Source organism: Trematomus bernacchii, unplaced genomic scaffold, assembly GCF_902827165.1.
Source record: "Trematomus bernacchii unplaced genomic scaffold, fTreBer1.1, whole genome shotgun sequence".
Classification (NCBI taxonomy): Eukaryota; Metazoa; Chordata; class Actinopteri; order Perciformes; family Nototheniidae; genus Trematomus; species Trematomus bernacchii.
Window position 1 is genome coordinate 4477804 of NW_022987641.1, and position 22650 is coordinate 4500453.

The following is a 22650-nucleotide window of genomic DNA, read 5'->3' on the forward strand; positions in this document are numbered from 1 at the left end:
GAGGGAGGGAGGGGGGAGTGTAGTGAGTGTACTGTGATATTACAATATAAATGAAATGGCATCGATTATTGTACACTATAATGAAATAAAAAGACTTGTAAAAAAAAAAGCAGCAACTAAAGATCAGTTTTTATGAATTCTCAATCTGCTGAGTAGTGTGTTTTTTAATGTGCATAGTGTAAAACAAGAACACAACACCTGCTCCACTCATACTGGAGTCCTCAGTTCAGATGCATTATGTGATGGATGTCCCTCGTCTCCACGTGACGGATGAAAGCTGCATCTTGTGTGTCAGCAGTTCTCGTGGTAAATATGGATGGAGAAGTCCACCTGGCCTTTCAATGGGCCGATTATGCTGATCATCTGCCTCTGTCCGGCTTACAGACAGTGATTAGATCTTTATATATACAGTCTATGGATTAGACCCAAGGAGGACGTCCCCAGCTACAAAAGGCCCCCCCATCAGCTGCTGCTCTCCCCCTTAGCCCTGTTGTTGTGTGACTGTGACGAGGGATAACATCCCCTTCACAGTAGACCAGCAGCTGCAGAAAAAAGGTTCAAGGTATCTTCTCCCTACACACTCAGGTGTCAAAGAGGAATGGGTAACTCATCCTCAAGCACCGTGGACGACCTGCAGGCGGTGGAGATGCACCTCTGGTACAAGAAGTTCATGACGGAGTGTCCCTCGGGTCAGCTCACCCTGCACGAGTTCAAGCAGTTCTTCGGCCTGCGAGGCCTGGACCAGGAGGCCAACACCTACATCGAGCAGATGTTCCGCACGTTTGACATGAACAAAGTAAGATTCTGTACATTCAAATACAAAGTTCAAGAGGGTTTAGACTTCGGTTGCAGAGAAAGAACGTTTTTTTTTTATCTGAGAGGGTCAGGATTTGATGGTATATGCAGAGATGGCAAAAGTACACACATCCTTTACTCAAGTAGAAGTACAGATACTCATGTTTAAAAATGCTCTGGTAAAAGTAGAAGTACTGACTAAACTCCTTTACTCAAGTAAAAGTAAAGAAGAATGGGCTTTGAACTGTACTTATGTAAAAAAAGTACCCCTAACTACCAGCTGTTTTAAAGAGTACCTGACCTCCCTTTATATGAATAGAACAATAATGTCATTGTTAGCTAATGAATGTTTCCATGCTGAACAACGGCAACATGACAACGTTTTCATTGGTCCCTCTTCTTTAGAGAAGACCAGGAAATGATGGATACACGGATCGTGTTCAAATCAATAGGCACGCAATGACTCTAAATAATAATGATCACGCCACCAAACACAGATTAAAACTAAAGTAAGCCTGTTTTGAAAATGTAAGAAGTAGAAAGTACAGGTATGTGTGTTCAAAATGTAGTAGAAGTCAAAGTAAAAAGTCGTCAGAAAAATAAGGAGTGGAGTACTGATACCACTTAAGTACAGTAACGAAGTATTAGTATTCCACTACTTCCCACCTCTGGGTATATGTGGGGTTTCTAGTTTGCATCATGTTTTGCATTTCTTTCTACTCCCTTTTAAAGAGACAGAGTAAACTAAATAAATACCATGTGGACATAAAGACGTTATTGACATGAGATGAAGAAAGACTTAAGTTTGTGTGCATCAGTGAGTTATTCTGTCTTTATTATCTACACTGAATATAACAATTATTACTCAAACAAGCGGTTCAGTTATCTCCCAGCTACACGCTTGTAAACCCTGGATCATGTTTATTAAGATTGTCTAGGAGCATGAACAGGGTCATCGCTATATTTAGGCTCCCTTCAGCTCACAAAAGGTCATGTTCATCTCTCTGCATGATTTCAACTATGGGATTATCTGTGAGATTGTTGATGTTGTTTGGACAGTCCCTGGAGATGACCCTGTGGCACACTTTATTTCACACAGATAGAATTTGAAAGTTGAAATGAAGGGGCCGTCTTCAGTGATTTTTCTCTTTGAATGTGTGAAAATAGTTAAATATTAATCAGACGGCGATGTATAATAATTGATTGATGTTTTGCCCCACTTGTTTTTGCAGGACGGCTACATAGACTTCATAGAGTATGTGGCTGCTCTCAGTCTGGTGATGAGAGGGAAGATGGAGCACAAGCTGCGCTGGTATTTCAAACTCTATGATGTGGATGGTAACGGTTGCATTGACCGGCATGAGCTCCTCAACATCATAAAGGTACAGCATATCATGCACTCTCTATTTTATAGCAACTCATGGTCTCATCATGGCATACTGATATACTCTGTTCCTGCAGGCTATCCGTGCTATCAATGGGAATGAAAGTCAGGAAGTTTCCGCTGAGGATTTCACTAACCGCGTGTTTGACAGGATCGATATAAACGGAGATGGTGAGTGTGTGAGATTTAGAACATTGGGTGGACAGTGTTGAGACATTTATCAGCTGTGAGGCTGTCTTGAGGCTAAAATCTATGGAAGGCCAGACATAAAAAAAAAGAAAATGTTGGTGCAATTTCCTTTATTTTTAACAGTAGTATTTATTTTATTCTCAGAAATTCAACTTTAATCCTAAAATGTCAAGTTAATTTTCAGTGATTTAAGAATTTGAATGAATTATTATTGATTAAATGGTTCTTATACAAAATGCAACTGAATAAAAAAAACGTAATGAATAATAAATGTTCATATTCATTTTTTCTCATGGTAGGCACTAATTCTCTTCTGTAGAAAACCAGACAATCACAACAACACAATATTATGTGGATGGCTGTTGAACTTCCAACAATCCTTAAATCGTTACCAAAGGAGGTTAATTCAACAAGTACAATGTAATACATGAAATGCAATTTTAAAACGGGGGTGTGGGACTTTTTTTACTTGACTTAATTTGGGAGAAAACTGCATGTTTTTAACGTCTTTTCCCTCTAACAGGTGAGCTCTCCTTGGAGGAGTTTGTGGCCGGTGCTCGAGGTGACGATGATTTCATGGAGGTGATGATAAAAAGCCTGGACCTGACCCACATCATGACGATGATCCACAACAGGAGGCACAGCGTTTAGTGCCTACCCCGATGACTTTATCCTTATACACAATTCAACCTGAGGGTTCAGTACATGGCCTCTGAAGAAAAGGTCTTTCATAGACTGAGATTTCTATAAAGATTTAAACCAGGTTATTGTAATTCTGCTGCAAACTCTGACATATCTTATTTCTAACCTATAAAAGAATCACATATGCATTTGGATGATTCAGTCAACCTTTGCAAAGTGGTACTTGTCTGTTTATCGTCGCTGAGCTCTCCCAAGGACACCTTGGCACGAGGGATGATCTCTCAGACGGTCCACTTACCCACAGATTCCCTCAGGGATTATTAAACAGGGAGAAAGTGGAGCAGAGTGGCAGTTATATGCACTTAATGCTTTCCAAATCTGTATTTTCTGGGCGTCTACATCAAAATACTTGAATGACTTTTTACTTGTTCTTGCCCGTTGGGTTAACAGGAGGAGACTTTGCAGCGTAAAGTACACAAACAGGTAAAAGTGTCTGAAGAGATTAAGCAGTGTTCTCATGTTTACCTTTTTTATCCTTTTTTTAAATAAAGCTGAAGCAGAAGACAAAATACCAGCTTGTGATTGTGTGGCATTTAGGTGTGGGTGTGTGTATTATCTTAATAACTTACTGCCTGTTCAGCAAATCCCATGACTTCAGTATACAACCTCATACAACAGGATCAACAAATATGACACGTTGTGGAAAGTGAACCCTCCCTTTAAACAAGTACGATGATTTTCCTGCACGGTGCCAAGGTCGCTCCATGTAATGCACACGTGGTTAACCTGCATCTTTTTCTCCCATTATTTGAAACAGGATTATCTACTGGCTCTCTTCCTTTTGTAATAAAAAAGAAAAGGAATGTAAACCATAGTATTACGCTTGATATTTCCTGTAAAAACATAGAAAAACTAAAATAACTAAAGCAAACTTGCGAATATGGCTTTTATTTTATACAAATGCAAATATTAAACATTATTATTAACAGTCATGAGACAAGGAAAACAGGGTTATTCTTTAACCACAAGGGGGCAGCGACATAATTGGATTATTTTCTTACACAAAAAATCCCAACAACAGTCCATCTCCTGATGCTGCTTATCTTGAAATGTATATTACCCTCTTTTGTCTTTCTGTCACTGTGTCTTGCCTTTTTCTTTTCCTCAGGGGGCTCACAGGAAGTCATAAAGGTATTTGATAATCTCAAAATTCACAGTCCTGGAAGATAAAACAGACAAAGCATATCCTCTGTGAAAAAACTCGTAATTTATTTTCATTTTCAGTCAAATGTGTATTAGCAGACATACACACACACCTGGAGATGGCACAGATGAAGTCCATAGAAACGGCACATTTGTATTTTGGGGCATCGATCTGGTCGCCATGACTGACCTGCGTCAACAGCTGCAGGGTCACCAGAGAGGAGATCTGACGGAGAATCGAGGGAAACATTAAATGCCTCTCCGTTCCACTTCTTTTAACAGCTTTGCCTCACTTTGAAGCACTAAATGACAGCCAGTAGCACAGATATGTGTTGAGCCTAATTTCATAAAACCATTTCATGCTCGGGGCCATAAATAGATCAACATTTGGCCTCAGATACGAAACGTATGACCATATGGGTAGAACACTCTAATCTGAGACACTGTGGCCACTAAATTTGATTTAACATAACATAGTGTGTCATTTGCTCCCAGAAATGGGAAAAATTACAATTTAAAATCCTGTTAAAATGACAGTGTATGTTCGCATTTTATTTGCTTAACTGGCAAATAGGGAAACAAGCATGACGTTATTTTTAAAATATTCTGTAGAAGCTACTTCACAGACCCAGGAGTATTCCTAACTTTCAAAGTCACAATCATAGAGAAAGATTGAAGGCACTGTAGGGCCAAATAAAATAATAAATCATCCCACTACAGAGCTCAGGTTAACAGATTAGGACATGATGACATCAAAATGTCCATCCAAAAGTTGTTTAGGTATTTCAGGCTGTAGAGAAATGGCAAACCAACACACTCTCAGACATTTCCATCCCTACAGCCATACTGTACCACTAGCACGGCTTAAAAAGCTATGAGTCACGTATGAGATGCCAAAGAGAATCAATTGAAATTATGCAGAAACATAAAACAAATGGAATAAGATGTGATAGAACGTGCCAAAAAAAACGATCATTATTCATTTACGGTAATCTTTTTTTGCGTTTGAAAGTGTCTCGACCCTGACCTGGGAGAAGATGCTGGCAGTGGGGGCCACTCTGCTGTCCACCACGCTGTAGAAAATGGCGAGTAGGCGATCCAGAGGAAACGGCTTCGGCCCTAGAAGGTGGTTACTAGTCTAGAAAACAGAGACGGAACATATTAAGATTATATAACAGTTTATCTTAAATGTGCAGAAAGGGCAGTGTTATGTTAAGATGATCACCTTTTCATTTTTCTTCAAGAAGTTTGTTTTCTTTATTTTACCGTGGTGCTGTTGGGGGATAACAGAGCAACATTAAACTCACACAATAACACTTAAAGGTGGGATAGGTAAGTTTGAGAAACCGGCTCGAGATACACTTTTTGTTATATTCCATGGAATGCTCTTAACATCCCGATAGCAATGAATATCTTAAGTGCTTTGACAAAAAATCCATAAAAAAATTCATCTGTGGAAGCCGTAATACTGTAAAAAGCACGACCAATCATTTTAGCCGGCCTGGCTAAAATGATTGGATGGCCTACCTGCCTGTCAGCCTTCCATCGGGGCACAAACTTATCTCGTGCCCTCATTGGTCATGTGCGCGTTCGTGTGTGTTGGAGGAGGGGCTCTGTAAGGAAGTCTGAAGGAAGTGGCAGATTTGTTCCGGTTGTGTACTTTCAAATTCTAGCGCACTCGAGCTGGTTTCTCCAAAATTACCTGCCCCACCTTTAAAGGGCTTTACAATCTGTACAAGATACCAATATTTATAATATAAAACTGCCGTACCTTTACAAAGAAGCGTTTGTCTGTGCGGGCAGGGTTGAAGGATGCTAGGTAGGCAGCAATCAAAAGGAACTTGGAGTAATAAGGCAGCTCAACATGAGTGTGGGCGGACAAACCTGAAGGGAAATAAAGGAATGACTCAGGTGTACTGTGCAGTGTGTCCGGAAAATGTAAAAAGACTTTCATACAGTACATCATGATGCTCAGCAACCCTACATTTAGTCATACAGTACATTGATTAATACGGTGGGATTCATTTTTATGCCGTTCCCAATTTGAGCATTAGTACAGAATGTCAATGCACCTGTTTTAGCAGTTTAACATCTGCTCTGCAACCGTATTACATCATTAGATTCAACAGCGCTAAGTGTGTGTTGGTACCTTTCACTGCTCCATTCTCCTTCTCCTCCATTTGCTGCATCTGCTCCCACTGCAGGCTGAACAGAGAACAGGGAATTATGAACACAAACCACAGCAGCAGTAAATACGCTGATTCAGGTTGTTCACCAGGAGGCAGCAAACAAGCAGCAGTGCTAGAACGAGCCGTTAGATCAGAAAGTGACATGGTTCATTAGCAGATTGATGTAAAGCCGACGGACCTGGACACTTCCCGCAGGTAAACAGTCTGCATGGCTTTTTTCAGATGAGGCTCGATGTTTCTCCACAGCTTGTGAGTGTCCGTCTCTTTCACTGAAGACATAAACAGAAGAGCATTGATGAAAAAGCCACATTAAGAGCATACAATCAGTTTAAATTGCTTATAAGAGAATAGATGTTATCAGGAAGAATAGGAACATGTAATTGCGTAACGGTTAAGGAGGGGTTACGTTTGTTGTGATAAATACAAATATCACCTTACTCTGCAGTCTCCAATGAACTATGAGGCTTTTTAGCCTTATTTAACTCATTGTTTCGGATATAAGAAAGACATAGGTGTCAAAGATACAGATTGTTTTGTCAACAGAACAAAATAAGCTATAAAAACAGTGATTGTTCAACTTCATTTATAATTCTATTACATTTAGATGTTATGGTTTGCCTATATTTTGCTGAAGTGCACTACTAACTGCAGTGAAGATACCAAATTGAGGACTGTAACAGAAAAGTATTTTACTCACTTACAATAATTATATCATTGTGTGATTCTTACGTGCTAAAGTTAATCTCTATGTTAGCCAGAATGCTCTTTACATTATCGCCAAGCTTGACCCCCCCTCTCTCCTCCATCTGTAGTCAAATATGCAACTCAAAGACAGCTGAATGGGTTCATCTTCATCCACATTTGATGAATACAATTGCCACCACAGGGACATAGTGATCGGTCCGCATATGTTATTATATGTATGGTGGATGTGAAAATGAGAAAAAGTTTGCCAGCATATTCACATCAACAACTTTATATGGTGACAATATTTTACTGTTGTGTTTACAGCTTGTTCCACTTCAATCTAATTAGCGGGGGGGAAATCAATGAATGCAGCTTTAAAAGAGAGAAATGCTGAAAAGTTCAAATAGCTTAAACTCATTTCAACAAGATTAAAAAGATCTCTCTTCAAATGAGCACAAATAAAAGGGTAAAATAGAGATTTGTTTATTATTGATCAGCTGTCAGATGAAAGAATACACCTCTTTATGTTTTACCTTTTCCTTCTGCTAACGGCTCGCAGAACTTTGAGAAGTTGAGAGCAGCCTGGTTGACAAGAGGAGAAAGAGAATCAATGATCCGAGACTGAAAGAAAATCAAAACTATAAAAAATGTTCTCTAATGTATGTGTGTGTGTGTGTGTGTGTGTGTGTGTGTGTGTGTGTGTGTGTGTGTGTGTGTGTGTGTGTGTGTGTGTGTGTGTGTGTGTGTGTGTGTGTGTGTGTGTGTGTGTGTGTGTGTGTGTGTGTGTGTCTGACCAGGTGTCGCAGCTCTCTGAGGTCTCGACACACCGAGTAAAAGACTCCCAGCAGGATGTTGATATAAGCCGAGTAAAACTCATCCGAATATGAAGGATTTCTGTCCTGGGCCAAAATGTGCTGCAGCTCACCTTCAAATACATAGAAATAGACACACTGTCAGTATAACTACTCACACAAAACGATATTTTAAAAAACAATGTTTCTTCTAAAAACAAGTACAATTCCTGTCGTGCTAAATGTTTTAAAAATACATGCATATACCTCTTCAGTCTCTGCCGTATGTGTAAGAACAAAGTCACAGGTACACATTTCACGCAGAATCCGCCAAGTGTGCCTCACAATTATGCAGTGTGAGGGGAGTTTATTCATGACACTGAAAGCTGATGTATCGTGTGTGTGTGTGTGTGTGTGTGTGTGTGTGTGTGTGTGTGTGTGTGTGTGCGTATGTGTGTGTGTGTGTGTGTGTTAAGGATGCTACCTTTACTGTAGTCGGGGAAATGGAGCAGAAGGGGCTCGAAACAGCCGGTGTTTGGTCTGAACCTGTCCCAGACGATTTCACTGAGCAGGATGACGGTAACGTTGTCCTCCACCTGAAGAGGTCCCAGAAGTAGAGATGTGTGATATAACATTGGTTTGTGCTACAAGGGGATTCAGTGAGTGTGTCTCCATGGCTACAGACATTGCTACCTCATTCAATTATTGTTTAGTTGAAGTCTTTTGACATTTTAATAGCTCTACTCATTTGTTTTACCGTGACAATATCATTTTGTGCCATGAGGAACAATGATGGACAGTTTGAAATGGGCAGCTAAAGGATCCCTATAAACAACCCATCAGATCAAAACTGCTGTTACAGGAATAAAACACAAATAGTCTTTGTCCTCTATATGTCCTCAATTTAAATGCTGTGTGGGATTGCCATCTTTCTTCCGGAACAACATTATTAAAGCGCTCCACGCACTCAGCTCCAGATCATTTATAACAAAGGAAGCTCCTCCAGTCCCCGTTCATCATCTGCAACAACATTAGAGCTGCTCGCTTGATAGATGACACAAAGAGCGTGCTGCACTTTCTCACCAGTTCCTGAAGACGCAGGAGAGCAGGGAGGAGATTGGCAGCAGAGTCTCTCAGAAGCTCTGCTTTTTCCATTACCTGAAAAATATATACCAGAAAAAGTGTGATTATGTGAAAGGTAATGTACTCAGGAGTCTTCCTTTTTTAGTTTGTTTCCTCATGGTTGAATCCACTTATTGTAGGTCGCTTTGGATAAAAGCATAAGCAAAATGTAATGTAACTCATATCTAACAAACTAGAGGTTGTAAAAGGCTGTTTTATATGCTGTGAGCTTTAAAATATAGTAAGCCAACATTCTAGACTAAACCTCCTGATGATGGCTGGAAATTCGACTATTTTTCTCCAGGCATTATGCATCTGGAGCATTGTTTAGCGTCTATTTGCATTTCTTATCACTACTAATCATGTTGCCATACATTTGAGTGACACATCCCAAGAATAATACATTTGATCTGCCATGGATTACAGTATTTTGGTGTGCCAAGTGAGGAGCGATTTTCTGGTTGTGCACGGCACTCACAATGTATCGCGTCTGCTTGGCAGGAGACTGCGAGCTCTGCTGCCTGTAGATGCGTACAAAGTCAGACAGGGAGGGACTGCGGGGGAGCAGCGAGGCAGCATCGCAGCCAAAGAAGGACAGCAGCACTTGTTCAAACAGCAAGGCAACAGAAACACATTCAACACAGCTCACTGTGGCGTGGGGCAGCTGCAAAGAGGAGGAGGAAAAGACAATCAGTTTTGTATCTATGTGCAGTTAAATACACATCTTCACATTGTGTTGACTCTCCTTTGCTTGTGTTGCACACTGAACAATTAAAGTCCTTAATGAAAATCAAACACTCTAATTGTTACTGCTTTCCACTGCTGTGATTCAGCGTTACATACTGTTAGCAACAGACAGTCAGAAAAGAAAACAATTCAATTGAATATCAGATAAATTGTTAAAAAATTATTCAGGCAAAATGCGGAAAAGTTGCTGCTTCCAAATACTAAAATGAACAGAATTGCTGCTTTTTTTTTACTGAAATTAAAAAACAAACAGAACATTTTAAGTTTGTGTTAAACATTACCTCCAGTTCCTTCAGCAAAACATTCAGCACGTGACTCTTCCCTGAAGATTGATGACCATAGATGAAGATTGAGGGATAGCTGTACTGGTGTGGCTGTGAAATATGACATGTCAATATGATTAATGACAATCCAACAAACACTTTATTCTAATACAAACAACATAAATATTCCTTTATCAACCAAAACACCAATCCAAAATGGACAAACATGACTTGATTTAAAGTTACATGCAACAGTTACTCTTTTTTTTTTGCTGTTAATTTGAAATACATTACATTACATTACATGTACTTGTTAGACGCTTTTATCCAAAGCGACTTACATACATTCAATACTGTGGGCAATCCCCACAGGAACAATTTGGGGTGAAGTGTCTTGTCCAAGCACACAGCGGAATGTTTGACTGCAGCGGGATTTGAACCAGTGCCCCCCGTGATCCGAAGATCAGCGCACTGAGCCACAACCTCCCACTTACAAAATACACTTGTAAAGATTTTAAATGTAGAGTAAACTTAATACAATGATTGCTGTATTCCATTGTATAGTTGTGTTTTACTTTATTAAATGTGTTTCTTATCTTTTGTAAGGTATGTTAGAGTCCAATTAAAATGATTTGTGTGCAGGTGCTACAAATATTGTGTATCTTAGCTATACAATATAACATTGTTTTTTCAATGTAATTGTATAATGTGTTTCTCTTGTAATATATCTGTTGTTTTTTTGTAAGGCACTTTGTGTTTGAATGTCCTATATAAATAAACTTGCCTTGAATGATGGTGGGGCAGAGATTTATAGAGTGGGTGTACGTTTTGTGGCTGGCCGAAAATGCAGTTTGACAATGTGTATCCCATAACTAAGGCTATATGCTAAAACAATAATTCAACCCTGTCACATGTTGCCATTTCTCATTAATTTAGGTGAAGTCGAAGCGAAATAATATAGGTCCACTTTTAGTGTATTAATGCGCGCCCCCGCAGCCAGGATCTCACTTCAGATCGACACGAGCCTACATACCTGACCCATGAGCGACAGCAGCATCCCCGCCTGGACCTCTCTGCAGGGCAGCTTCTTTGAGACCGTCTGCAGCCTCTCCTCCTCATATCCTGGCTGTTGTAACAGCGCTGACATCATGTTCTCCGTACTACAAACCACAACACAGTGTTTAAGACTGTGAGGAGGTCAGTGACAAGCGGCTGCAAACAACCAGGCTAACGTTAGCTTTCTAAACGTTCACTGACAGCACACGCACAACCTCACACAACTCGAATTCAGTCAAAATGTGACCAGAACGAAACATATTTAAGAAAACAATGTACTGTAAACACGACAGGGCACTTTAATAATATATATACCAGAAAATAAACTGTGTAGCAAACGTAAAAAGCGATGAAAAGCTACATTAAAAGTTGAAAACGGTAACAAACAGGAGGTGGACTCTCACATAAATTTCGCGCGCGCCTTCAGATTACGTCAAATGACGGTGTCCGGTCACCAGCCAATCGCAGATCACACAAAGATTCATGGGTAATGTAGTTTTTAGCTCTAAAACGGTTATTGTGATATAAAGAACTTCAGAAGATTGTTTTTTAAACACACAAATACATAAATATACACATTGTACATATGTTTTTATTATTCTTTATGTATGGATGTGATGCACACATTATATATTATACTTACATGACAACTGTACAGCTTTATCTGCTGAGCAAAGTAGAAAGGAGAAAACATGAGAACATATAGTCTTTTGAATGATACATATAAACAGCATAAACAAAGGCAACATCTGGGAATATTGAGCTTTTATGGTTTTGTTATGATATCATTGGAAGCAAACATAATTAAAGGTCCATTTACGCCGTTCATTTACAGTCTAATGTTGTTTAATAGTTGCATTTTTTATGTACGGTAATTTCGAGGAGCATGTTCCCATACCGCTCTCATATAATTAGGGTAATGTGAAGCAGCTGTTAGAGGGGGATTATGTGAGCATTACATTTGGGGCTATTAGCCACACTGTTGTAGTTTGTTATTATTATGTGTGTTGAGATTTTGCGCGTGCTACTTGAATAATACGTCAGACGTGGATTAAGAGATGTGGGCTGGCCCTGTGCTATCCAAGGCTTTCCTCCTCCTCTGATTCACCTCAGCTGCAGCTGTTGGTCTGTCGGAGCTCAGACGGAGCATTTCAGAAGAGTGGATCCCAGACATGAGCCTGTGTGCCGGGGGAACAGCCTCTGGCTTTACACACGTTCCAGGTAACGACATATTTGATAAATCATCAGGACAAATGTCGGATGAATCCACTGGCTTCTGAATGGATTCCTGAAGCGTGTTTTTTCGGAGAGCGCGTTTCGTTTTTTGCAAGAGTGATGAATGAAAACCAGGAGGAAAACACCAGAAAACAAAACCCGACCTCGCCATGGATGTGAGGGTGCAGTGATGCTATGGAAACAGCTGTGACTGTATAAAGTCAGAATAAAAACCCTAAACAGCGACAAGTTCTGCAGAACACAGCATTTTTGCCTTTTACGGATCAGATGCTCAGATGTGAGTTCGCTGAATACATTGGTCCTGAGCACCGAGCAGACCCCTGCACTCAGACCGGAGGATGATCCCCGGGGTCCCCAGCACGATCACCACCATGATCCCCGCCTCCGAGGCTGCCAAAATCTACCAGACCAACTACGTCCGGAACTCCCGCGCCATCGGCACCCTCTGGGCTATCTTCACCATCCTCTTCGCCATCGTCAACGTGGTGTGCTTCATCCAGCCGTACTGGATCGGAGACGGCATGGACACCCCGCAGGCGGGATACTTCGGGCTGTTCCACTACTGCATCGGCAACGGGCTGTCCCGGGACCTGACCTGTAAGGGCAGCTTCACCGAGTTCAGCAGCATCCCCTCCGGTGCGTTCAAGGCCGCCTCCTTCTTCATCGCCATGTCCATGGTGCTGGTGCTCTCCTGCATCGGCTGCTTCTCGCTCTTCTTCTTCTGCAGCACCGGCACCGTGTACAAGATCTGCGGCTGGATGCAGCTGGCTGCAGGTAAGAGACTGGCTACAGGTTGGAGTTCTCAAAACACTTCAGTGTACTCATGAGATTCATAGTTCAAAATATTATGAGATGAGTTCTCTGAAGTTTAGAATACATATTCACACATTCTGCAACCAGAAATCTATGTTCTCCTGCTTTTTAGGTTTGAAGATCCGAGTAATGACTCAGAGCTTCAATAAAAAGCCATTGAAATACAATTACAGGTTTTATCTTTTATGACATTTTATTATTTATCAGGTCTAGATCTTTATTGAGTATTTGACTAGTTAATCAACAAAGTAAACACCCTTTTTTGATAAATGATACAAGTCGTTTTTATGCAAAAATCAAAGAAAAGGTGGTTTCAGTCTCTTGTACTATAGAGATATACAGGTTTTATATAATGGTAAACTGCATATCTTTGGGTTTTGGATTGTCAAAACAAGGCATAACCTTGGATTTCAAGAGGATTTGTTTCAATATTTTCTGACACATTATAGACCGAACAATGGAGCAATTTATCTAGAAAAGAATCAGAAAATGTACAATGAAAATAGGTAGAAGTTGCAACCCTACAGCCCGACATGCACAAAGTCTGCACCTAAAAATCTAGATGTTCTCCAGACTCCTCATTTGAGCTCTGTTGAGATGAGAACAATAAATGTAATCTATCAATCATAATATGAACTGAAATTGTCTACAATTACAGGTTTTACTCAAATCTCACAGCTAAGATTGCAAAAATTGACGAGGATACAAATGCAGATTGCTTTCACTTAAGATGTTTCGCCTGCTTTTTTTGTGTTGACGTCTCCAATGGTTTTGGCCACAGAGCCCTGTTATAGTTAAAGTAGTATTTGGTCCATTTTCTCGAGTCTTGGTCAAATATTATGTAACGATCTGAAGTGTAGGTGTAGTGGCCTTGAGGAATGTAAAACCTTGGATTGAAACTGTGAAAAACTCTCTTGGGTCCTGATGCCATTAAATAATAGTAAAAAAGTATACAAGCGTTTCTACATTGCATTTTTTTTGGGGAGGATTTTCTGATACCTGAATGTCAGAAATGTATCTTGAAGTAAAATACATTATGTGTAATACTTTCTTAGGCATCATACTGTTTCAAAGCAAATCCAGAATTTAGTCATATATCTGTAAACTCGACTCTGTAAGACTTATTAAACTGTCAACTAGAAATAGTTAAGTCAATTAAATGGGAAAATACAAATGATTCCTTTTCTCTAAATGAGAACAGAAAATGTATCTTACATCTTTAAACCCACCATGCACATTAGATACAAAAGAAAAACACATGTAAAAGGGAAATGAGGAAATACGATCAAAGGAAAAGCAACATGTGCCTGACCGAACTGCTTTTTTTTGTTTGAATGTTTTTTTTATTCAAAGCATCCTCTTTGAAGCAGATGGAGAAGATCTTGATTTCCTTCCAAAATGATATTTTCAAATAACTGGTGCAGCTCAGTTTAATATTTCAGCCAACTATTTCAGTACGCAAGGGATAATTAAAGCAAGCATTTGTGTTGATATTTATGAGCCTCAATTTTAAATGTGCTTTTGTTGCGACTGTTCCATCATCTGCTTACATACACGCATTTGAATCAGCGGGAGCTCAGAGAATAATTTTTATCATGTGATTTTAAAAAAACCTTTTGAGCATAATTTAAGGCTTACATTTTATTTTTTATTTGTGTGTTTATCCTAACATCACAATTTGAATATTTATTGATGCCTGCTTGTAAAGCCCAGATTGTTCTTAGAGGAGAATTAAACGTCACAACCAATAAATATCACATTCATAGCTTCTGTTTTTTCATGCAGAATAAAACAGCGGCTAAATATCCATTCGGATTTAGGGTGAACATGTGTCCCCGAAGTCTGTTGATTACCAGTTTTAGCAAAATAGTAACCAGAGGCTAATGTAATTCCACGTTGCACAAACCATTAGTCATAGAAATTAGGAGAGCCATTGGCCAGATGCGAGGCTATTTTAAAGCAGAAAAAAGCTTTTTCACTAAAGTATCTCGAAGTATCTCAGTTTTAAATTGGATTATCTTGGAGCAAAAGCACTATGATGAGCTCTTTCAGAGTCCTAATGAGTTCTACATCCTGCTAGTTTGAGGGGTTTATTTCACAGATCAAAGTTGCTTCTTATTCCTTAGAGTCACATGTTTGCTTTCTCCAGTTTTCCCACCATCAGAGAAGCAGATGTGACGGTTTGCACCACATTGATAAAGAAATAAATCAGATTTTCAGCTCACGTGGTTTTTGTTTAAGTCGTAAGGACTGGTGAAGAGTAATTAAGGAGGTTTATTGAAGTAGACAGTACATAAGTAATACATTTCAGAGCAAAACAATGTACATCTTACCCCACTATACTTGGCTAACAGATGTAGTTACTGGTTACATTTCAGATCATATTTACATATGAAATTGGAACCAAAAAGGTTATTTTATATAGACTGTTTGCTGATTATATTCGGTCCATCAAATGCCAGAAAGTGATACAAATGTCCATCATGACACTCCATTACCAAGATGATATATTCAAATTGGTATATTGTGTACTTACCAACAGTCTAAAACACAACATTTTGTTTCAATATCAGTATTAAAAATATATCCATTAATAAAAAGATATGTTACCCAGAGGGTAAAAAAAAAATGTGTATAATAATAATAATAATAATAATAATTAAAAAAAAAATTCTAGCAAAACAATTAAGGTTACTTATTTACAAAGTACAATTTGTAGTATATCTTATACTTTTACTCAAGTAAAAATAATCTTAATTGATCTTCAATATACTTTTGTGCACTCGCAGCCCAATTCAATGTGACTAATATCTCTTATTCTCAATACGGCTGCTGTTAAAGTGGCCATTTAATGGTTTTCTAGGCAACAGAAATAGCTGATACCGAGGTACTCTCTCTAAGCTGTCTGAAATCCAAACGTAATTGCAAAGATTTTTTCAAGTCCTCCCTGCCTGATGTCTTTTAGGGTGTATGAAGCTGCTGTGATGGGCGATCACTGGCAGCAAACAGAGCTCAGAGGCAGCCCTCCTCTCCCACAGAGGGACGTCCTGAATGTTTGAAGAGCTCTGCCTTGGTGGATTAGGGCTCTTTTTTTAACTATAGCCAATGTCATTGTTTCTTTGCGATTTTTAAACAACATCTGTGGTTATATAGTTTGCACAAATGTTTTGCATAACTTTGCACAGTAGCCGTCATTCTTCCGACAGATCTGCCTTAGGTCCCAGAGAGACAACTTTAATATATTATTCTTGTTTCTCCCCTTCCTTATGCTTTCGGTTCGGAATTCCTCAACAAACCACATTTTTAAAGCTTCTTATTTATTATTTAAAATCAGACATGATAATGTTAAATCGCATTTTTTTTTAAAACACACCTTCGCAGTCAGATAGATCTGAACCTAGTTAAACACCAACAGGAGATGTATTCATCAAACACCAAATGAGTGAATATCTTTTGGAAAAGCTGTTTCCTCTTTTAGAGACTTGTAATATATGCCAAGGAACTTTTTTGAAATATCGTGTAAGCATCACTAAGACATTTTTCTGCTATTAATTCATTTCACTTTCTAGTTTCTTCATATTTAGTTTTTATGAAATAGGGAGATTGTAAAAAAACAGTCTGGATATATAACCTATAACCTACAAGGTTATTAATGGCTTATTATTTATACAGAGAGCCATAAATAGGTGATGTATTTGCCATTGATAGATCCATTAGAAGCACTTAAAACGCCTTTTTTAAAGCATATCAGAAAGAAAACGGGACGATGCTCAGTAACCTGGACGGCCTCCAGAGCTAATGACCATCTGGATCTCACAAATTCACAGGCATGAATTTCTCCATGGCAGTAACAGCTGCAAATGTTCTGTATCTGTAAATCAGTAGAAGACCATTGAATCAGACGTTGGTCAGCTTCCTGTGCCTTTAGTGTAAGTGGTCTCGCTTTCGGAGCCAAAACAACATTTGTTGGAGTTTATTGATCTAAATGTTGATTTCCAGAATAGCCAGAGGATCCAGCAGGGGCAGCTGCTGTTCAGCTGTGTTGGTGTTGCGCTGTGAGAGTGACAGAGAACACAAAGGCTCTACTTGCCTTATGTTTGATGCATGATAACAGTTTGATAAAAGCGTCTGACTGACTGATGTCGTTATACCAATGCTCGGTGTGCCGTGCAGTATTCGATTTTACACCTCATCAGAAAGATGTCTAGTGGAACGGGGACGTGCTGCTTATCACGCCACATTGTGTGCTTAAAAAATACACCAAGACGCTATCACACTGTCTGCTGAGGAGAGAGATAGATAATGAAAACTGATCCAGGGAATGTTTGAAAGCTGAAATCTTCATTTTGTAAAACTTGTTTTCTGTTCATGTTGTAATCCAATAAGAAGTCAAGTGTACACCTTTTATACTCCTCTTGTCTTATCTGAGGTCAGAAATACAAATATATTATAGATTGTATGTTATATTTCTTCATGACAAGATCTACGTAATACATTTTTATTAATTCATTTATTTGTTTAGAGTAAAAAAACACATTGTAGTAAAAGCTCTCTGTTTCCAAGTCTGCCATCATACCAACTCAGTCATAAAGGCATAATGTTACATTATTATCATCAGTTATTTATTGCATTTGATAAGTGAAACATCTTATAGTTGCATGTCCCTATATCGTGTAGTATTTAACCAAACCCAAACTTAATTTGTTGTTCCAAATTTTAACATCCAGTCAAAAATAAATGGCTGTACTCACTTATCGCACCCTATAATACAAATTCTGTACCTGCCACTATAACAATAAACATTACAAAAAAAAATGAAGGAAAGAGGTTGCTGGCAATAATTGGCTGTGGGTCAAAGCCTATTTAAAAAAAGCCACATTAATGGGAGCTCTGTGTAAACATTTGCACTGTAGATGAGATTTAAGGCAGGGAGCTAATGACATCAGCCCCATCTTTATCCTCTCACATAAAATTAAGCACTGGAAAAGTCTGAGAGGCTTTACAGTGATGTCACATGATCACACATGAGACTAAGACGCAGACATAACAAACTAGTTTAAGCTCAGATAGGTCACATTTGATGGATGGTGATTTGTACACACTTCAGAAGCATTAACAAAAATAGAAATGTTGACCCATGCAGAGTAAATGATCCAAACAAGACAGCCAGCCAAGTCAGCAGACGCTCACAGATCTCACCCTACAGACTTGTTCTAATACTGAGGATTAAGAAAGTGGATCACCTCCCTTAGCTGATGAGGATTTTAAAGAGACAGTAACCAATTGCTGACCTCCATCAGCCTTAATAGACACTTTGACACTTTCATACAAGTAGAAACTTTTAGGAAACACTTGACTATATAATCATTATTTGGTTGAATTAAGCTTAGATTTGTGAATATTCTACCTAAATAACTAACTTGCACTCAACGGATTAACATTCAAACTAACCAAGAGAGGTTGACAGAATAACCACACTATAAGGTATATCTTTGGTAGCTAATCAGGTCTAATTAATATTTGTCTGAGCAATTTATTAATGTTTCGCCCAAGTTGGATTAAACTAAATGGACCTTGTAATTAGTTTACTTTATCAATAGCTTTTTCCAAGAATGAACAGTCTCTAAAGTGCTCTGAAAAATCAATACTATCTACAACTAATTGTTACATTGCCTCTTGATGCAAATGTAATGTATGAAAAAGCTGAGCTACAAATTCAAAAGTTTATAAAATAAGCAAGTTTTTAGTTTTTTAAGAAAATGAAATATAATTTACCAGTTGAATCTTACCTTACCATTACAATATTAGGTTGTTCTGTGCTTACTAAAAACGAATTAATTGACTTTTAATACATACACATTAAACAGTAAGAGCTTCATGTAATTAAGCGCCAATAAAGGGCTTGAAATGTTTCCTTAAAAGCATACCCACCAGATGATCAGCAATATATTACAGGTAGTCACCAGAGAGAATAAATCAGCGTGAGCGAGGCAATTTAAACATGTCCCAGAGGGTGAGGTGTTATATGTGGTCTAATGGCGAGGTTAGACCAAACATTTGATCCAAAATGCTGCAATCCCAGCCGGACTCGATGTCCTCATAGCTGCCTGTCAGCTGCTCACAAATCTGCTGCAGCCATGGAGGAATTTGACATTAGTGTGTTCTTTCTATAACAAGGATTACAAGGTCTGCTGTCCTGATATAAAACCTTGAACTTGAAAAAATAGTACCACATTCTTTACCTCTTTGTTGATTTTAAATAGACTTATAACAAAGTGCATTACCAATAATAAAAACAGATAAAATAAATATTTAAAAAATGCACATACCGTAGGGTATGGTAAATATACTGCTAACCAGAATACATAGTCTAACGCCATGTTACATAGACATAGCTTTGCCTTCACATGCTTACAATGACAATGCTAACATGCAACTAGCTGGTGTAATTTTAACCATGTTTACCATTTTATTCACTGATTTGCTTCAATTGTACATGAAACTTGTTATTGTGTAAGCTAACTAGTTTTTTTGGCAGATGGTGACTTTTCTGATACGTTTGCATGCTCAGAATGTCAATAATAGCAGTTATATTTGCTACAGTATATTCACCATCTTAACTGTGCGTGTTTGCATGCCAAAATTTGTGTTGCGATGCCCAAAATATGTATAATTTCTTCATAGAATTGTTTGGCAAGCAATTCAATATTTTTGGGATTTTCTGGAACAAAAAAGTACATTGACATTTTCATTAGTCATTCCTTAAAGCGATTACAATGAAATATGTTGTAAATATACGTTTAATGAGAAAAAAGCAAAAACATTGCCTGGCTATCATCAAGGTCACATTATATTTGAGCCAGTTACTGCCGCTTGTTGATGAATAGCATGTCATCCTGAGGTGATGATGATTTAGCCTTTTATTAGCCGCGGCGTGATGGACAGATGGGACTGCAGGAGCTCCTGGAGCCGGTCCAATGGGAAGCGAGGGTGGAGGTGTGTCTGATTGAGGAGTCGCAAGGTATTTAGAGCTTTAAGTGTGACTGACATCTCTGATTGCAGAGGAGTTAGGACCAAAATGAGCAGAGAGATGGAGATTATGTGAGACCAAGAAAAAGGAGAAGAACCTGTCAGGGCTAAATATGAATTACGCTCCACAAAATGGATACTCCTCTATTGAGGTTAAAGTGCAAATAAATGAACAGCAGTGATAGGGGTGTACATTAACATGCCTAAACAAAACATGATATAATAGCATCAAGGTCACAGATATAGGCAAATTTGTGTCTGACTTTTTTTCTCCACTTTTTAAATCTTTGTATTTAAACTGCATAAAATGAACATGAACCCAAAGGATTATCTAATTTCTCCCGAGCTTTTATCATCTTTCATCTCCTCACACTTTAAATTGATTTCTCTCATTTGCCATTTCATCTCCAAAAAATTAGTTTAGCCTAAATATTTTGACGATTCTGGAGAATAATTCCTTTTGTATCTTTTTGACATGTCAACAGTTTCCCTATAATTGGCTGCCAAATTCCTGATGGCTATTTGTTGTAAACTATGTGCACATTTAATCGGTGCATTGTTGCTATATATTGTGCAATTTGCTGCTACATAAATTCGATAAAGATTAAGAGTGTTGTTTCATTTGACGTTGTGCGTGGACCTAATATTCTCAGAGGGTCCATCTCTGTCTCTCTTAACTACTGGCAAACACTTTCTATCATCAGAATAATGTGGACGTCTGTGCTCTCTGATTGCTTTCTATTTGTTTTAAACGCCTTATTTAAAACTTAATCGCACTTTCATTGCTTTGTTCTAGTCAGATGCTTTATGGGGACAAGCATCAGAGACCTCACAAGCTCCATTACCTCTTCATTAAACCAACTATGAGGTGGCTGCTTTAATGTCCTTGTTGTTACGACGGCTGAGGGGAGATTCCTCAGCATTGCTTTTTATAAAAATCTATCGAGTTTAACTTCTAATTAAATCCTAACTAGGCTTGCAACACAAAAGTCTAAATAGACATGTCTCTCTCTCCTAGTCAGCCTATAGCGCTGATTACTGCAGAGTTTGCCAGGCTTCATACATGTTTCATGAGAAATGGTTCTCCCATGTGTGGCTGAAGCCAGTTAAAATAGACGTGCTGCTTTTGGAAGACCGCTGGCATTATCTTGAGCTGTGCTGCCCTTTTAAATTGGTGAGAAGATGATGATGATGATGGGAAAGTGTCCAATTGCCAGGCAGAGGAGGCTGAGATAACGAGATCTTTCCAGAGGTCTCTGCGGGATGTGGACTTGCTGAAGTCATAGGGTTTAATATCACTCCTAATCAGGTGCTAGTTATGGAGCAGTGGGAGAGCCAACAGCATGGGGTTGGGACGAAAATGAGAGGAAGAAGATTGATCAGCAGCAATGAGTCTGACATCCCTGGTGTGTTGTTGAACTGTGCCAGTATGTATGAAAGACAAGAGGTTTATTCAGACTGAGTGGGAGTATCACTGAGTGGGAGTAACACCGTCTGTGTTTTTATCTGCTGTTGTATTATCCTATTGTTCTATGTATCCATGAGGGAGCATCACTAAATAGCTTGCCCGCTGCTTGAGGGATCATTGACAAATCCCTCAGCAGGGGAAAGTCATAAGCATAAGCTCGTCCCACAGGAAAACAAAACACCCTCTGTTTTCCCTGCTGCGTTACAGTCTTACGGGAAGCTCCAGAATAACAATGACTTATTCTTCAGAGTTGTTCATATCAGTCTGATCTGCATATCAAAGTCTGGTGGATTTTGTTGTCTCCGTTTTTGTACAATCGCTTCATATTTAATCAAACAACTGCATCCTTGAGTTTAAATAATAATTTAATCATATGCACGTTCTGTGTCGTTTTCATACGGCATTATAGAAATGTTATTTTGATTGAGTGGCTGAATTTATATCCAATCATCCGGCCCATTTTGGACTAACTCCACTGAGTAGATCATAGCTGGACTCGGTCCTGATCGATTCTTCACATTAAGTAATTGCTGAAGTCCTTCCAGTCAGACTAGTTTGCAGAACTTGGACGGGAAAAAGCCTCAATTATCCAGGGTTAAAACAGAGGTGATTTGAATATCTCACTTTTTTCATAAATGAATGCTGCTCTGAGTTTTAGTTGGGAAAATCTCATGCGACATAGAAAGCAAAATGAGCTTAAAGCATGTTGATGCCTACTTCTACCTGTTAATAGAGTAACTGCTTTTTCAGATTTTTGGCAGGGATTTTTATATGTCGTCCCTTCCATCAAATTTCATAGCATTTGGGCTTTGAGATCTTCCGTAATCCTGCTGACAAACATAACCAAATAGGTAACCTCCCTTTTGGAATTCATAAGAAAATAGTGCCAAGAAAAATAATAAGAGTGCAGTAAACGTTGGTCTCTGATCTCCATTAAGCTGGACTTCATTCCACTTGATGTTTTCTCTGGATAAAACGTTGTAGAAAAATGAGTCATCTGGAGATCAGCAAAGGATCAGCCCCTCTGTTAGCAGTG

At 38.8% G+C, this 22650-nt stretch overlaps 3 protein-coding genes across 4 annotated transcripts in view; 2 read left to right on the plus strand and 1 right to left on the minus strand.

The window, feature by feature from the left end:
• The first annotated feature begins 598 nt into the window (after positions 1–598).
• Positions 599–3019, plus strand: guca1a (guanylate cyclase activator 1A). Its single transcript, XM_034133621.1, has 4 exons — positions 599–796; positions 2028–2177; positions 2257–2350; positions 2892–3019. The coding sequence occupies exons 1-4, from the start codon at positions 599–601 to the stop codon at positions 3017–3019; spliced, it is 570 nt and encodes a 189-aa protein (XP_033989512.1).
• Positions 3020–3955: 936 nt separating this feature from the next.
• Positions 3956–11519, minus strand: orc5 (origin recognition complex, subunit 5). Of its 2 annotated transcripts, none has more exons than XM_034133701.1 (15): positions 11473–11519; positions 11046–11172; positions 10031–10123; positions 9481–9666; positions 8964–9038; positions 8365–8476; positions 7884–8014; positions 7623–7671; positions 6581–6671; positions 6363–6418; positions 5985–6097; positions 5439–5486; positions 5241–5351; positions 4327–4439; positions 3956–4229 (listed from the first exon to the last, which is right to left on the minus strand). In XM_034133701.1, the coding sequence occupies exons 2-15, from the start codon at positions 11160–11162 to the stop codon at positions 4184–4186; spliced, it is 1341 nt and encodes a 446-aa protein (XP_033989592.1). In that variant the 5' UTR covers positions 11163–11172; positions 11473–11519; the 3' UTR covers positions 3956–4183. The 2 variants fall into 2 exon arrangements, with proteins under 2 accessions (XP_033989592.1, XP_033989593.1); XM_034133702.1 differs by having other exon boundaries at positions 11046–11224; positions 11473–11483.
• A 610-nt stretch (positions 11520–12129) lies between these two features.
• lhfpl3 (LHFPL tetraspan subfamily member 3) overlaps positions 12130–22650 on the plus strand; it is a 33063-nt gene continuing 22542 nt past the window's right edge. The window contains exon 1 of the mRNA XM_034133703.1: positions 12130–13078. Coding sequence (XP_033989594.1) covers positions 12643–13078 — 436 coding nt within the window. The 5' untranslated portion in view covers positions 12130–12642. The remainder of the gene's footprint in view (positions 13079–22650) is intronic.

Bases quoted from the DNA above. Each gene is read 5' to 3' on its own strand.
- guca1a (XM_034133621.1), top strand. From the start codon at position 599: ATGGGTAACTCATCCTCAAGCACCGTGGACGACCTGCAGGCGGTGGAG. The intron at 2,178-2,256 runs GTACAGCATATC...CTGTTCCTGCAG, and splicing joins AGCTCCTCAACATCATAAAG to GCTATCCGTGCTATCAATGG. The intron at 2,351-2,891 runs GTGAGTGTGTGA...TCCCTCTAACAG, and splicing joins GATCGATATAAACGGAGATG to GTGAGCTCTCCTTGGAGGAG.
- orc5 (XM_034133701.1), bottom strand. From the start codon at position 11,162: ATGATGTCAGCGCTGTTACAACAGCCAGGATATGAGGAGGAGAGGCTG. The intron at 6,672-7,622 runs GTAAAACATAAA...TTATGTCTTCAG, and splicing joins GCCGTTAGCAGAAGGAAAAG to TGAAAGAGACGGACACTCAC. The intron at 5,352-5,438 runs GTGATCATCTTA...TCTGTTTTCTAG, and splicing joins TCTTGAAGAAAAATGAAAAG to ACTAGTAACCACCTTCTAGG.